Here is a 15,359-nt window from a genome sequence, read left to right as displayed (position 1 = left end):
GCTATCGATAGTGGAGCGAGTCGGGGGGCCGACACGTTACTGGCTGGAGGGGGAGGCTGCGACCCCACCGACAAGGCTTGGCCCAGCTTGGCTGCTGTTACAGACTCGGTACTTGGATGGGTACCTGATGGAGTACCTGAAGATAAATATAACATACCTATGTACGATACGCGTGCTATATATGTACTTCACATGTACCTCTTCTACCAGGGCGCACGCCGTAGTGACAATACTGGCATTGGCATGGGCACAGCCTCCAGGTGACACGCAGCCATCCCATTTGCCTTTCTCCCCGACGAGCAGTCAAGCCAGTCTTCTACGTAACATCATGATCCGACAGCCACTCCCCTCCCATATTCTCCTTTATCCTTCTCCCTCTCGCATCGCACGCTCCTTTATATCCCACGCCCGAACTAGACCGCTATAACTCCGTCTGGATTGTGTAAGAGAGAGGAGAGATACCTGCGCTCGGTAGCCGACGCCATCTACGCCTTCGCTCGGCCGCTCCCAACCAGCGCAGATTCGCCCACCCACGACACGGTACCAAAGCGCTAGAGTCGTCGCCGCACGAGCCCAGTCCAGTCGAATCGCCCGCCTGCTACTACTACTACGATGTGTCTCATCTTCACCTGCGGCGAGCACACCTTCCGCAAGGAAGTCGAGGGCTACGAGGGCCTCACCTGCCAGTGCCACAACTGCGGCAACTATGCCGGGCACGCCGTGAAGAGCAATCCCTGGTTCACCTTCTGCTTTATCGTGAGTACCTCTCCTCCTCTCTCCTCTGCCCGTCCGCCTCGCGCTAACCGCGGCTGCGACCAGCCCGTCGTCCCGCTCTCCTTCCACGGCTACGAAGACGTCGTCTGCAGCATCTGCAACTTCGCCCAGCCCCTCGAGCACCGACCCGACGTCCACGCCATGAGGCGCGGCGCCGCCCCCGCCGGAATCCCAATGCAGAACCAGCCCCCCGGCCCTCCGAAGCCCGGCGTGCCGCCCCCGGGATGGGGCCAGGGGCCGCCCGGCGGCCAGGCGCCCATGAGATACGGCTAGACAGACACGGAGAGGTCGGCCCGAGCTGTATGTAGGATCGGTTGGTTGGGGGTGGGAACGGAGTTGATGGGGGTGACAAGAGGTGATTACGACAGCGGACGGGCAAAATAATGAGATGGCAAGGAGCAAAAGAAAAAAAAAGAGGGGGGTAGCGGGGTTGCTTGCATCACGGCCGGCGTTCAATGAATTACGACGGCCTGTCGATAGGATGGATATTCGCTCTCGCTCTCGTTCGAGAGGTGTTTAGATGTGACCAAGATGAAAGCTGGCGGGATGAGCCGTAGAAACGGGGTTCTTTCCCGCGCTTATGTTTATAAGTTTGGAGTTCGGGGTATGTACGAGGGCGATGGTCCCTCCAAGTGTTGGTGCTTTACGCGTGCTTCTGCAGGAGTCGCCGATATACATATACATATGGGAATGGAAGAGTCTTTAGGCTGCCTACGGGATTGTATCTCTGCTATCGCGGCGCATACCTGCGCGCGTAGTTTTGCCATTGCCGCCTTTCCGTGAATTGGCTCCTCCTCCTCTCCTAGGGGAGTATTCTACGAAGCTGCGGTCGCGACGTGGCCGCTCGTGAACACGTCCGTAGTGTCAGGCCATACCTAGTGTGAGAAGGTCCCACCGAGGCGGCGGGACCACGCTCCTCGCAGCCGAACACCCCGGCCCTCGGCCGTCCTCTCGTTCCGTCAATCTAGCACGGGCCGCCACCCGCGGCGCCCGACGTACCCGACGACGCCCTCGTCGCGGAGCACGTCGGCGGCCAGCCGGCCCGTCACGACGCTGCGCTCAACCTCGACGCCGCGCAGACGGAAGGGGAAGGTTAGGCGGCCGGCGCCCGCGCCCTCTCCGTCGTTGCCGCCGCCGTCATCGCCGTCGCCGTCGCCGGCTCTCTCCCACACCGCGCGCCCGCCCCGCCGCGCCCGCACGAACCCGCTCCCTGCGCAGTCCAGCGACAGCAGCCACCGCCGGCCGTGCACGCTGCCGATCGTGTTCGCCGCGCCGGGGTACACGTTCGTGCGCCGGACCTCGGCGTCACCGTCGCTAGCCCCCGAGTCCGAGTCCGAGGTCGAGGGCGCAGGCGCAGGCGCAGGCGGCCGCGCGCCCGGGCGCCTGCGCCTGCGCTGTCTTCCGCGGTCCGGCGCCGCCGCGTCGCTGCCCGGCGCAAGCCGCAGGCTGAGCACGTAGGGGCGCGGCAGCCGCGCGCCGCGGAGCTGCAGGCGGATGCGGCGGGCGCGGAACGCGCGGGCGAGGTTCTCCTGCTCGGTGGGGCGGGGGGCGTCGGCCTGTGCTGGCGACGAGGAGCAGGAGGAGGAAGAAGAGGAGGAGGGGGCCCGCGGCGGCGGAAGCACCGCGTACGTCCCCGTGTCCCAGATGAGCAGGGAGCCCGCGGCGCGGGAGGCCGTTTCCGCGAGGTGGTTCTGCGGCGGCGGGGGCGGGGCGGGTTAGACGTGGGATTTCCCCGGGGGAGGGGGGAGAAGAGCCGGAAAAAAGAAGGGGGGAAAGAGGAAAGAAAAAACGCACCGTCAGGCAATGGACCCGCGTCTCGATCGCGGCCCGATTCGGCCGCCGGCTGTTGGCGTCGCCGGGCAGCCCGTACGCGACGGCCCACGACGCGCTGCTGCGCCCGTTGATCTGCAGCCGCAGGTCGTAGTGCGGCCCGGCGACCGGGTGGTCGTGCTGGTGCACGACGAAGTGCGCGCCGCCCGCCGCGCCCCAGCTCGCGCGCCACAGCGCCGCGCCCCCGGCGAAGGGCGCCGGCGCCGCCCCGCCCAGCCGCCCGAGGAGCTCCGCCGCGCGCGAGGCGTCTGGCTCCTCCTCCTCCGCCCCGCGGTTCTCCGCCGGTGCGGGGCCCGCCGCGGCGCGCGACCCGGGGGAGCTGCTGCTGCTGCCGTCGCCGCTGTCGGCCTCGTCGTCGGTGTCGCGCGCCGGCCCCGAGGGCGCGATGCTCCACTCTAGGTTCCGCTTCTTGATGAAGGGATTGGGGACGAGCTCGGGGCTGGCCCTGCGCTTCGCAGCCATGTCGGTTGCGTAGAGAGGGCGGCGCCGATGCGCCTCAGGCTGCAAGCCGGCGCTGCTGCAGGTCTTGATAGTGGGTATGGTGACCGGCGGTCCCTGTCGGTGTGGCTAGGGGTTGGCAACCTGGTGGTGTCCGATCTTCCTCCTGCTACAATCTGGTATGACTTAACCGGCTGCCTGCTTCCTTACCTTACGCAGCGGCGCTGGGGACTGGAGAAGGGCAACTCGGTTAGGCTAGAGAGGATGGCGGTTCTGTTTGTTTGGTGGGGTAAAAGAAGCTGGTGGCATAGATCGGGGTGCGGCTTGAACTAAGTATACTTCGTTGAGGGTTGTGCTACCGCCACAAAGACCTGAGATACCCAGGGGGTAGTGAGAGAGAGTGTGTGTATTTAACGTCACGGCGCGTGCTACTGGTTACGACAGCGACAACTAGGTACAGGAAAATGCAGGCGGTCGGCTATTCGTCCGTTCAGTCGGCCCCCCCCACGGCTAGACTTCCCCGGTATCGCGCCAGAATCCCCTAGCTTCCCCCGTATTCCCCCCCGTAGTCGTCCCCTACTAGGCACAGACGCCTATGAGACGGGTCAGCGACGACGGCTAGACTAATGTGTTCTCGAGCGTCCGAACATCCGTGGATGCACCCTCGGCGACGCTCGTCGCGGGTGGTGTTGTTGTGGGTGTTTTACCTCCCCCAGGAGGCGGCGGCGGGAACCGGAGGAAAGTTACACCGATCGAAGGCAACAGTAAAACCCCCTCTCCGCCTGCCGGTTGGCCCTATTAGCGGTAGGGCCGGGACCGTGAGCGCCTGTGTCCAACACCCTAGGCGTTGGTATCCTTGCTCAGGTTCCGATCTCGTCGGCCGAGACCGGAGAGCGCATCGGTCGAGCCAATGGGGCGCGACCCCAAGGCGGGGCATGGAAGCCGATGGAAGCTTGTCGATGATGTTTGCCGGTCTCTTGACCGAGACCGGGAGACCACCTTATTCGTCTGGGGGAGCGACCCCGGCTGGGCGGAATGGGGTGGTGTTGCCTTTGTGCTCTTCCTGCCTTCCCAGCGTGGCAGGAGAGAGGAGCCCAAGAGAGTATCGACCGGGTCGTCGAGGACCTCGGGGTGCGTCAACCGCCGCCGTAACCAAGATGGATTCTTAGCCGGCGCCGTGGACGTTTAACCGCACCGAGGCGCGGGACCGAGCGGAGCACGGGACCGAGTCGAGGGTCAGGCCGCGGGGGAGCGAACCCAGGGTGAGGAGGGAACGAGGGACTCGTGATGCTTTCTTGGTGTTTTGGGGACCTCTCAGGATCGGAGTCCTGGTTGGCTGAATCCGAGCCTTCTGCTCCTGATTGGCCGGAGCCGCCCAGAGAGTGAAGAAAAGGAGAGAAGGTGTGGTAATGAGGGAGTGTCGCATAGATGACAAAATATTTATACCAGTTGCGGGGGGCTATAAACTGGAACCACTTTTTGCTACCTCGTCGCCCTGATGCTATAGGTATAACAACTAAACATCTCAACTTAGTACGGTCTGTCTAGGTACTAACTAACACGTCTTAGGAGGTCAAAGGCCGTCCCTGTAAAAATGGAATTTAGACCCTTAACTCAGAAGAGTTGCAAAAGAAAAGGCTGATGAGAGTGGGACTCGAACCCACGCGGATTGCTCCACTGCGATTTTCCTATTCAGGTTAACCTGAACGCAGCGCCATAACCACTCGGCCATCTCACCTGATTCGATACTGGCTGCAGCCCTATTGGCAACCATGCCGGCTACTCCAAAATCGACCCCCTCCATCCGATCTCAAGCTCGATCGCAAACCGCGCTGCATGTAATCGTTCCTCACTTGCTGGAGCTACCCCATCTCTGTAATGTGCACATGCATTTTGCCTGTTGTTGTGGCTGTCTGCATTTATCCACAGTGCCATACAACTGGCAGTTCCTGGTTATGGGTAGGAGAATCGTGCGCGTAAACTTTCTCTCGGCGCGGCCTCGACCTGCGGTAAAGCCATTAAGGTCTTCTTGATGAAAAAGGGAAACGAAACTAAAAGCAATGAGTAAGAGAGAGGAAACGTCACCGAAAGAAAGCAGCGCACTTGGGGACCGAGATACAAATCTGGGAAGGGTGGCACTTCGACTACCCTTACCTACACAAGCTACCTACGTGTTGACTTATTCTCGGTTTCTCTGATACGGTGGTCACCTCTAATCTGATCCGGGCAGCTGTATGCTTAATCGTACAGGTGCAGTTTACGAATTGCAAAACGCGGGAGTATATTAATGTATCCGTGTCGTCCTCTCTGGCTTCATGATAGCTGGCTTGTTTACCGGCGCGGTGGCTATGGCCGTGATAGCTATCCCCTAAGCCGATTATCCCGAGACCCGGCGTGGGCGGAAAATTGGATTAGTCGTGGGCTAAACAGAGCTAGGCTATCGCATCCTAGCTACGGAGCGTAAGAATAATCTTACAAAGTCCTTGCTTATCGTGAGCCCGAATGCCTCATGGCCCATAGACAGTTCTAGTCTATATCACGCAGCGTCCCTCCGGGCCCCGAGAATCTGGAAACTCTGGATTAAGGGTGTGGCGTTGGCCTGCGTGATACGGAGCCTTACGCGGCTCGCGTCCGCGGGTGCGCGAAGTCTGTCGATACGCTTATACCCCATCGATGTGCCAGTCACCAGCGTCCGGTAGGCGCCGTCCACCAGTGCGTCGATGGCGTACGCGCCGACGCGCTGGCCGAGCGCGACGTGCTCCTGGACGACGAACGCGTCGAAGGTATGGACGGCGCCGAGGTCGACCTCGAGCCAGCCCGTCGTCTCGCCGTCCTCAGCCGCCCAGTACGTGTCCGTGTTGCTGGTGTCGAGCGCGTTAGCCGGCCCGTAGCGCGCCGCGTCGCCGCTTCGCACGCTGCTCGCGTTGACCGTGTGCCCCGGCGCGAGGATCTCGCGGTCGAAAAACGCGTCACGCTGCGCCTTGAACTGCAGCAGCGCCTCCGCGTCCTCCCGGACGATCTGCCCCGTAGTGTCGGGGGGCACGTCGAGTAGCAGGTTCACGCTCCGTCCCACTGACTGCATGTACATCTCCGTCAGCTCGTCCGCCGTCTTGGGCTTCTCGTTGGCGTGGTAGAACCAGCCGTCCCGCAGGCGTGCGTCCGCCTCGGCCGGCGTCCAGTAGGCGCCGTCACGCACCCCAGTCTGCAGCTCCTCGCCGGAGTAGCGTGCCTGGTCCTGGGTCCGGCTGATGGTGTGCCAGTTCGTCGCCACCGTTACGCCGTCCTCGTTGCCGACCCAACGCGCGTCGACGCCCTGGTGGCCCCACATGATGGCGTCCGGCTGGTGCTGGCGGATGATGTCACGGAAACCGGTCCAGTTGAATGTCTGGACCGTGCTGGAGCCGCTGTTCCCGTCGAGCCATAGCTCGGATACGTCGATGGGCGAGCCGTCGCTTAATCGCATCGTTAGCAACTCCGTCAGCTGCTGGGAGTAGAGCTCGTTGTAGTCGCCCGGGCTATCGTCGCCAAAGATCTGCGGCTCGTCGTAGAGGGTGCCGGCCAGCTCTCCCTTCGGCATGGCCGGGTCGCGGTGGATGTCCCACGGCGACAGGTAGATACCGAACTTGATGCCGAACTTCTTCGCGGACTCGGCCGCCATCTGCACGACATCGGCGGCGAGGCCGTTTGCGACACGGCTACGTGCCCATTTTCCGTTGCCGATCTTGTATGTCGTCGTGTTCGTGTCCCACAGCGCCATGCCGTCGTGGTGCTTGGCGGTTAGGATCATGGCCGTCATACCGGCGTCCGCAAACGACCTCGCCCACTGGTCCGTGTCGAGCGCGGTGGGGTTGAAGACGTCGGGCGTACTCTGGCTCCTGCCCCATTCTTCGTCGGTGAAGGTGTTGGGGCCGAAGTGCACAAATGCGTAGTATTCGAACCGATGCCATGAGAGCTGACGAGGGGACGGGGTCCGCAGATACGGAGCGGGAGGAGCTTGGGCACGGACAACTGTCGCCAGCCAACAGGCGGCACCGATAAGCCGCAACCCCCATCGACGGCGTGATGCGGGCCGTGCTGTGGTAGCTGGCGTTGCTGTGGTTGTCGGCATCGCAAATACCGGTCGCGTGAGACACTACTATAGGTAGGTAGATGGACCGGCGTCGGCGCGGTGGGAGAACAATGGGCACTGCTGCCGGTTGAAGTCGATATGCAAGCGACCTACCTATCTATCTGGCTTTACGCGGGAGGGGATAGACGACCATATCCACGTACCCCCTCTCTCCCCCCCGGCTTTCCTCTACATGGGGTGCCGGTCGGGGATCATCTCCCCTCCCCTCCGCCCGGCCCATTTCCCTAGAGGAGGATGTTGCCAAGGCGGACCACAGCCCTATTACCGTTGTGAATGGTGGAAATGGGGTGGATATTGCCGTAGGGATGTTCCTGATTGGGAAGTTGGCCAACTGCCTCTGGGAGCAGGACATATTCTGGTGGGAGAGGGAGAAGGACAGGCGGTGGAAGGCCACACAGGCCTGACCTGATGCTGATCTCTCCAGGCTATAGGTAGGTAAGTAGGTAGGTAGGTACTCGTTGAGATGCTTATATTTTGGTTAGGAATCTTGTGTGTCTTGGGGCACACATATCCACACCTGGGTGTAGGCAACTAGTCGCTGTGTTGTAGGTAGGTAGTAGAGTGATCTACGATGGGATCTCGATAGGAGATCTCATGGTGGTGAGAGAGTCTGTAAGGTACCCGAGGTAGGCATGTACTTAGTGAAAATATGCACAGATACGAAGTTAGTGCTCCCATTGAGCAATAACTGTCTCAACCACATAACATACCTCCTAGGTACCAGGTACCTACTTTAGGTACCTCTTTAGCTACGGTGCCTAGCCTCCCTTTAGCCTAGCACATGTATACATGACGTGATGCAGTGGTTCAGAGGCATCTCGTCGATATTGCTAATCTCCAATGTCGCAATTTGTAAGCTTCCCCTTTCTCCCCCTTGCGTTTTTCTCCCTTTGCTTTGCCGACTTGGTATACCAGGGTCACATGATGGCATCTTCTCTTCTTAGTTGCCTCCTCACGGTAAGTGCACGAGTGATATTGTGATGTGGTCCTGCTGGGTTATGTCAGGTAGTAGGTACTTAGCTATAGTTACGGTAGCTTATGTCTGCTATAGATGTACATGTCGGCGTGCTAGCTTCAGGTAGCTTCACACAGGTAGGTACCTAGCCTGCAACGGGTCCGTCTACGGCAAGAGGGGTAGCTGGGTACGGGCTTCTCCGGCTTGACACGTACCGGCACATCATCGCATCATCCCATCCCATTTCCGCCTGTCCCGCCTTTGTACCTGGGCTAGCCGGTAGCACATCTGTCTGTTCGCGCCCAATCGATAACTCCAACCACCACCAAAACCATCCCATACCTTGACGTCCTTCTCTTCTACTCTCCTCCCTCGAGACCCCCTTCGAGACCCCAATTAGCATCGAACAAGACACCTCTCTCCCTCTCCAATCCTCACCTCTCGATCTCCTCTTTTTCTCCGCCTGCCGTTTCCCGAGAATTCCATTGCCCACATCATGTTCAGCAGACTAGCAGTTCGTGCGGCCCAGCCGCTGAAGCGAGTAAGTATCGCCTGTCCGGAACTCGGAGCTCAGCTATCTATCATGATACTACCACCACCACCGCTACCACCGCTACCACCACCAACAACTGCAGATTGGAATGCTAACCGGGGTCATCTGCATTTAGAATGTCGTCTCTCGCGGCTATGCGACCGAGGCCCCCAAGGGCCGCTCCAACACCCTCCTCTACGCTGCGGGTGCCGTCGCTGTCGCCGGTGCTGGGTACTACTACTTCGCCGGATCGTCCGCAGGTGCTGCTGCTAAAGAGGCCGTTAGTGGCCCACCCAAAAAGGCCTTCACCGGTGGCGAGCAGGGCTTCATCTCCCTGCTGCTGAAGGATGTCCAGACCATCAACCATAATACCAAGAAATTTATCTTCCACCTCCCCGAGGACGACCAGGTCTCCGGCATGACCGTCACCAGCGCTCTGCTCACCCGCTTCCAGAACGCGGGCGAGAAGCCGGTCATACGACCGTACACTCCTACCAGCGACGAGGGTGAGCCCCCCCCCCCCATCATTGCGAGGACGAAGGCGGTAGGAAGTTGTGTGGGGTTAAGGGAAAATAGGAATACGCTGGCTAACTGGGAATTTCTCGTTCTTGGAATCATACAGACACCAAGGGCCTCCTGGAGCTCATTGTTAAGAAGTACCCAAACGGCCCCATGTCGACCTACCTACATGACCTGGTCCCCGGACAGCGCCTCGACTTCAAGGGCCCGCTGCCCAAGTACCCGTGGGAGGCGAATAAGCACGAGCACGTGGCGCTGATCGCCGGCGGCACCGGGATCACGCCTATGTACCAGCTGGCGCGGCACATCTTCAAGAACCCGGACGACCGGACCAAGGTCACGCTCGTCTTCGGTAACGTGTCCGAGGAGGACATCCTGCTCAAGCGCGAGTTTGAGGACCTCGAGAACACGTACCCGAACCGCTTCCGCGCCTTCTACGTCCTCGATAATCCACCCAAGAGCTGGACCGGCGGCAAGGGCTTCATCAGCAAGGACCTCCTCAAGACCGTCCTGCCGGAGCCTAAGAGCGGCAACATCAAGGTCTTCGTCTGCGGCCCGCCTGGGTTGTACAAGGCCATCTCCGGCACCAAGGTCAGCCCTACGGACCAGGGCGAGCTATCTGGCATCCTTAAGGACCTCGGATACACCAAGGACCAGGTATTCAAGTTTTGAGCGTGGCATCGCTCGGCGTGCGTCGGTTCGCCCGCGCATCGCTCGGAAGTTCACAGCGGGAGGTCGGCTGGATGCTTGACTGACCGCCCGGCCGGATCATCGGGCGCAGGGGTGAAAAGGTGATGTGGCTCGGTTTGGAAGAGTATGGCGATTGGGTGAGGGGAGAGCGGGCGGCTGGCTTTTATGTTTCCTGGCCCGAATGTTGACAGCTTACACCCTCGGAGCTCACGTGATCTCTCGCCGCTTTTGCACAGGCTTGCACCGGTGCTAAGCACTCGCTGCATACCCTGCATAGGCGTTAATCAGGTTGTGCCATAATAGCTGGGTGCGAACAGGCTCGCCTGCGATCGGGGATTTTGGGAGGGCTATCCAGGGGGTTGAAAATGACCACCCCTGGGAGCTAAAATGGGATGCTAGTACAGCCTTTAGCCAGGATGCCTTACGGCCCTGGTCGAGTAGTCCTTGTGTTCCTATATGTATGATGTGCCCTCTTACCCTTCGGGTCCTTATTCTTTGTGTCCCGGCGAGTAAAATCCATTGTTATCTTAACCCTACCCCTCCGATGAATGTTATCGGGAGACCAAGTTCTTCTACCATTTCCCCGTCTAGTTTTTACTTTCGAAAGGCGGGGTGCTACGAAACGAGTACTAGGATGGCTGCTACGGTGACTATTACGACGAATAATAAAACGAGGCTGGGCGGAAAGAAGGCACTCCAGAACGGATTTATAGCAGATCGGTTAAAGTTCGACTCTTACCTAGTCCGTGAGAAGTTAAGGCCAAAGAGCGAAGCTAAATACGACCGAGAGCTTCGAGTATGGGCATCGTATGTTGATAAAGGGTAGATAACTACTGAAGGTAGCGTTGACTCGTGGCAGGTTCGAGAAGCTAAATCCCGGTGTAAACCCGCTCGACATGTAGTATTTGAAGCTGTTTGCCGAGTTCCTCGACCTTACTATGAAGGGTGAGGTCCGAGGTAGGTTGGACCCCCGAAAGCCGAGGGCGGACACCGGTAGCATACGAGGTGCCATGCGCAGATTCTGTAACGCATGGGAACGAGAGAATCATTGGGAAATCCCGTACTATATCGAACAGTTCATGGCATTAGTAAGTACAACCCATCGCCACGTAAGCCGCGGCGCCGTCGTAACACCGTTACTGACGAGCTAAAGTTTATAGATGGCGAATTAGCCGACAAAATTGGCTTGACGAAGAGTAGGAAGAACGGTACTGAGAAAGAGTTAAAGACGCCCCTAACTATCGAAAACTACGTCTATATGCAGGAACGCTATTGGTATAACGACTTCCACGAGTATCTATATAAAGGGTACCGAGTCGACAGTACCAATCTTTCAAATAACTGCTACTTTACCTCTGCGAGACTTACGGAGGTGTGCTAAGCCTTGCACCAGGTTAGTGCTGAGTTGAATGGAGGGATAAGTTTGATGATTGACCCTTATATCAGAACCTCGAGTATAGACTCTCATGGAAGTACGAGAAACCAGAATACAGACTGAAGTTTAAGAGGGAAGTTTACGAAGCTATAAATGAAAACTGGTAAGTTATAGAAGTTTTAGATTCTAGGCCACCGAGGAACGGGAACTTTAGAATTATCGAGTGGGCAAATAAGAAAAAAGCCAGTCTTCCCGTAATGGACCTCAAAGGAGCCAAAAGGAAAAGCCGAGAGAGCCAACAACGTGGGGTTATTAGGCTTTAGATTAGGTCGTACGTGCCAATTTTACCGCCAGTTTCGGCTTGTATTCCGCACGCCGCAAAGCCCTTATCAACGCAAATGGTAAGGTAGTCTACCTCTTTGAGCCCATGGAGCATAGCTCGGTTATCTAATTCTAGATAACAGCTATTTACTTGGCTAAGTGTTGAGGTTCGCCTCACAGAATAACACGCATGTCCTTGTCAACGATGATCTGGGTAATATATCCAGCATCGACGATGCGGCAAATTACCTCCGGGCGGAGCTCCGAACCGACCTCGTCGAAGATTTTCTCTCCGCGATAACAAGGAGAAACCCCGGCATCTCCCAGACGCTCCCGGTCGAGGTAGAAGAAGAGCTGGGGTGAGCTAGGAATACGTCTTGCTGTAGGGCCAAATCGAGAGCCTAGTCTTACCCTAAAGCTCGAAGGGGCCACCTTGGACGAGACTCGCACAGAACTTCAGGCGCGGCGGAAAATGCTCGACGATTAGCGCCGAAGGCTTAAAAAGAAGGCGCTGGATAAATACCAAGAAAGCGAGAAACTAGTATACGAAACTTTCGAGAGTTATGAATAGGGCGACTGGCGCCAGGGTCATTTCGACCGCATCTGCCATAAGCTAAGCTACCCCTCCACGAACCACCCCTTCACGGATTAGGACCGAGCGTAGAAAACCTCGGACCCCTGGCCCCGCGGCGGCGGCGGCGGAGCAGCTCGCGCGGTCCTCGGAGGAGTCCCCGGCCCGAGGAAGACCAAGAGAAAGCCTGCTATCCGATAAACTCGCCGGTCCGCCATATCAGATAACCATAGGGGGCAGCCTGCTGGGCAAGACAACGATGTTTCACAGGGCCACGGCTTGAGAGGCTTGGGGTACGTCTTCTGGGATGAAGAGAGGCTGGTTGGGTGACTGCTAGAATTATGAAGATGATACCAGATTGGCAGAAGTAACAAGGCATTTCAGGCGCTCGTCAGCCTCGTATTCTCTCAGTGCCGTCTCCCTCCACTGCGTCCAATCTTGGTCAACCCCGAAGGCTTTGAGTATTGCATTTGCCAACGGCAAGGCGTACGACCACTTAGGCTCCAAGGCCAGACCCCAAAAGAATCTCCTCACCTTTTCATCGGCCATGCAACTAGCTAGCTCGGGGTACCCCCTTTCCTCCAAGGCGCCCGCCAACGCAACATCGTCCACGCTTAGCGACACTTTGCCACGGCACAACGAACTCATGTCGGCGGTAACAAGTGATGGCCCGAAGGCTTCACGCAAAGGTACGACGCGTGCCATCTGCCAGTCAATAATACCGGTGACGTTGAGGTTCTGGTCGACGAGCAAGTGGTCGCCCTTGTCGTCGACGTGCTTCAAGAAGAATTTCTCCGGAGTTTGCGCTTCCGCGCTTTGCTGGGCCAGTCGCGCCGCGTTATCCTTCAGAAAGCGGTACGTCAGATACGCATCGACTGGATACTCGGCATAGAGTTGACCGTCCGCAATGAGTGCTAGGTACTGCTCGGCAAAAGCAGTGTAATAGGCGATGGAATTATCAAATGGGCCCTCCGGAGTGAGGACGACGAATCTGTCGCTCGCCACCGCCGACACTTCGATGCCGGATGACTGGAAGCATAGAGATCCAGCCTTGGGGAACGGATGCTTGGCCAGTTCAGCCAGGATGTCTGCGACGGCACTCCAGACCTTGGCTTTCTCGTCCTTGGTGGCCTGGTTGCCACATACGCCATCGCCTGTCCACGGCTTCCCCGGCAATTCTTCCACGAGAAGGAAGCTGACGCCGACACTATGGTCAGTTCCAAAGCCGCGTACACCATAACCGAAAGCCCGAGGTGCGGGCACAGCAGTGGTTTCGAGAAACTTCAACGTGGCGTACTCGCTGAGTATCAGGTACTCTGCTAGCGAATCTGGAAGGCCGACGGCGAAACTCGCAACCCGCGGAACCCTCAGGAGCCAGGAGGGAGAGCCGTCGTGGAAGCGAACGCGGGCGTGGTAGTTGGCGCTTCCCATGAGAGCGCCCGGCCCGACTTTGGAAGAGTGCTCGATGCTGCAACTCCTGCCGCCGTTCAGCCTAGACGCAAGGTCGCATACTGCAGCGTCGTTGATCTGAGAGCGGAGACGATCGATCTCGGCGACAATCCGCGATACGTAGGTGGCATCATCCAAGACCTATTCATCCGACCGCATTTAGTTTTTTTTTTCCTCACGGGGGGGTGTCCGAAAATGAGCTCAGGTGTGGGGAGGTAGAGCAGATCGGCTTCTCTCACCTACCTCGCTGCATTTGTGGAAAGAGGGGGACAGGTGAGCGAGGCATAGGTGACGGTTGCAACCATCGCATCCGCCAACGGCCCTGACACTTGGCCTTTCGCATTCTGGTATTGAGCAGCTGAAGAATCTTGGCGCCATTACGCGTTGATATATGAAGCTGGCTAGAGGTAATAGCCTCCCCCGAGCCTTGGTTTCTCACGGAGGTCGCATTCGGGGCCATTCTGTTGGCAGTATCGTCTTAGTTGTCTCGCACCATTGGCTGAGAAGAGAGGAAATTGCAGCATCGACTCCGCCAGGCCGCCGGGCTCGCTCTCTGTGCACACAACGGGGGGGGGCTCAGTTTGGCGATAGTTTCGGTGCGAGTCGCAATGGAGGTCGGAAGAACGCGCCTCGCAGCTAACCAGTCGTACCAACGCAAGTGAAGCGGTGCAAGGGTCCCGACCAGTGTGCCTCTCTGCGGTTAAGCGGCACCAGCGGGCTAGGTTGGGATAGGAAAGGGGGGTGGCCGTTGTTGGTTTATACATTTGCGGCCCGAAAAGGCCTAGGATTCTTCCGTACGATAGATGGGGCGGGGGGGAGGCGGAGTCGGGCGTATGGGTCGGACGATTGAACCAACAAACTATTACTACTACTACTACTACTACCTTTACATTGTTAGGGCATATCGGCTAGGTATCACGGCGGGCGTTATTCGTAATGATAAAGAGGCGGGAGCTTTTACGGAGACAGGAGCAGAGAGCATAATTAGATAATACTTACTAAGAGCGAGAGCAGAGAAGAGCCTATAGACTTTTCTCCCCTCCTCGGTAGCCTCTAAACAAAGGCGCAGCTATAGCAGAGGAAACCGATACTTACGAGCAACTTTCCACTGGTCGCCCCCCTTTTTTTCCTCTTGCGTTGGCTGCTTGGTCGTTTAGGTCGTCTTGGATTGTTGTTACTGATTGGGCAGGTAGGAAGAATTCCCTGCAGCGCGCGAACGCGGGGCAAGTCATCAGCAGCAGCCAACGTTTTGCTGCCTAAAATAGCGAATTATTCGTACGGGCGCTCGTGAGTCACCAACACTGGCCGTAACTGTGCAGGGATGACTGACGTGTCCAGGAAGCAACATAAACAGCATAACGGGTCTGCTCGTCGGCTAGCCTTCACAGGTTCCACAGCCCCGTTGCCGACTTAGCCTCCAACCGACTCGGTCCCCGTTCGACTGTTGGCCGAGGCGCGCAGGGCCCTTGTCAACACCCATGACGCCGAAGGAGGCTAGGTTGCCTCGTCGCCCACAGCGCCTTCTGCACCAACGATCCTTCGGCGCTGGCAAAGTGATGTCGACAACTTGCCCACTTGTTCCGCTTGCGTCATCCCCATGCTTCATTTCAGCCCTTTTGGGAGTGTCGTTCGTTGTTCCAGTGTTTTGCAGTAATGTGTCTCCCTGAGTTGGATAAGCTTAGAAAACCGCACTCAGGCTATCAACACCGATACGAGGAAATCAATTTTACAGCAACAGAAAATTGAAGTAACGGGAGGATAACCCAAGCGTGTCAA

General features: G+C 58.1%; 7 protein-coding genes and 1 non-coding gene across 8 annotated transcripts; 4 read left to right on the top strand and 4 right to left on the bottom strand.

The window, feature by feature from the left end:
- The first annotated feature begins 160 nt into the window (after positions 1–160).
- Positions 161–1,473, top strand: GGS23DRAFT_554388 (uncharacterized protein). The gene is made up of 2 exons (XM_051515539.1): positions 161–756; positions 820–1,473. Exons 1-2 carry the CDS (start codon positions 613–615, stop codon positions 1,045–1,047), a joined length of 372 nt encoding a protein of 123 aa, XP_051374579.1. The 5' UTR covers positions 161–612; the 3' UTR covers positions 1,048–1,473.
- Positions 1,177–3,292, bottom strand: GGS23DRAFT_616989 (DNA polymerase ligase-domain-containing protein). Its single transcript, XM_051520823.1, has 2 exons — positions 2,569–3,292; positions 1,177–2,465 (listed from the first exon to the last, which is right to left on the bottom strand). The coding sequence occupies exons 1-2, from the start codon at positions 3,064–3,066 to the stop codon at positions 1,734–1,736; spliced, it is 1,230 nt and encodes a 409-aa protein (XP_051374578.1). The 5' UTR covers positions 3,067–3,292; the 3' UTR covers positions 1,177–1,733.
- A 136-nt stretch (positions 3,293–3,428) lies between these two features.
- GGS23DRAFT_554384 (uncharacterized protein) lies at positions 3,429–4,483 on the top strand. Its single transcript, XM_051515538.1, has one exon. It carries the CDS (start codon positions 3,669–3,671, stop codon positions 4,209–4,211), a length of 543 nt encoding a protein of 180 aa, XP_051374577.1. The 5' UTR covers positions 3,429–3,668; the 3' UTR covers positions 4,212–4,483.
- Positions 4,484–4,681: 198 nt separating this feature from the next.
- On the bottom strand, positions 4,682–4,780 carry GGS23DRAFT_t23. Its single transcript has one exon. It is a non-coding gene; the product is annotated as a tRNA-Leu (tRNA).
- Positions 4,781–5,183: 403 nt separating this feature from the next.
- Positions 5,184–7,825, bottom strand: GGS23DRAFT_554382 (carbohydrate-binding module family 32 protein). Its single transcript, XM_051515537.1, has one exon. The coding sequence runs from the start codon at positions 7,148–7,150 to the stop codon at positions 5,579–5,581; it is 1,572 nt and encodes a 523-aa protein (XP_051374576.1). The 5' UTR covers positions 7,151–7,825; the 3' UTR covers positions 5,184–5,578.
- Positions 7,826–8,438: 613 nt separating this feature from the next.
- On the top strand, positions 8,439–9,874 carry GGS23DRAFT_357481 (ferredoxin reductase-like protein). The gene is made up of 3 exons (XM_051513211.1): positions 8,439–8,667; positions 8,795–9,164; positions 9,281–9,874. The coding sequence occupies exons 1-3, from the start codon at positions 8,623–8,625 to the stop codon at positions 9,847–9,849; spliced, it is 984 nt and encodes a 327-aa protein (XP_051374575.1). The 5' UTR covers positions 8,439–8,622; the 3' UTR covers positions 9,850–9,874.
- Positions 9,875–10,665: 791 nt separating this feature from the next.
- On the top strand, positions 10,666–11,926 carry GGS23DRAFT_594031 (uncharacterized protein; the record flags this gene model as incomplete). The annotated part of the gene is made up of 6 exons (XM_051518104.1): positions 10,666–10,674; positions 10,770–10,955; positions 11,021–11,239; positions 11,314–11,405; positions 11,597–11,643; positions 11,724–11,926. The coding sequence occupies 6 exons, from the start codon at positions 10,666–10,668 to the stop codon at positions 11,924–11,926; spliced, it is 756 nt and encodes a 251-aa protein (XP_051374574.1).
- A 146-nt stretch (positions 11,927–12,072) lies between these two features.
- On the bottom strand, positions 12,073–14,389 carry GGS23DRAFT_554370 (uncharacterized protein). The gene is made up of 2 exons (XM_051515536.1): positions 13,827–14,389; positions 12,073–13,724 (listed from the first exon to the last, which is right to left on the bottom strand). Exons 1-2 carry the CDS (start codon positions 13,959–13,961, stop codon positions 12,474–12,476), a joined length of 1,386 nt encoding a protein of 461 aa, XP_051374573.1. The 5' UTR covers positions 13,962–14,389; the 3' UTR covers positions 12,073–12,473.
- Between the last annotated feature and the right edge of the window lie 970 nt (positions 14,390–15,359).

Source organism: Durotheca rogersii (assembly GCF_024521655.1).
Source record: "Durotheca rogersii strain YMJ 92031201 chromosome Unknown GGS23scaffold_4, whole genome shotgun sequence".
Classification (NCBI taxonomy): Eukaryota; Fungi; Ascomycota; class Sordariomycetes; order Xylariales; family Xylariaceae; genus Durotheca; species Durotheca rogersii.
The sequence above is the reverse complement of the archived record's forward strand: the minus strand, read 5'-3'. Positions and strand labels throughout refer to the sequence as shown.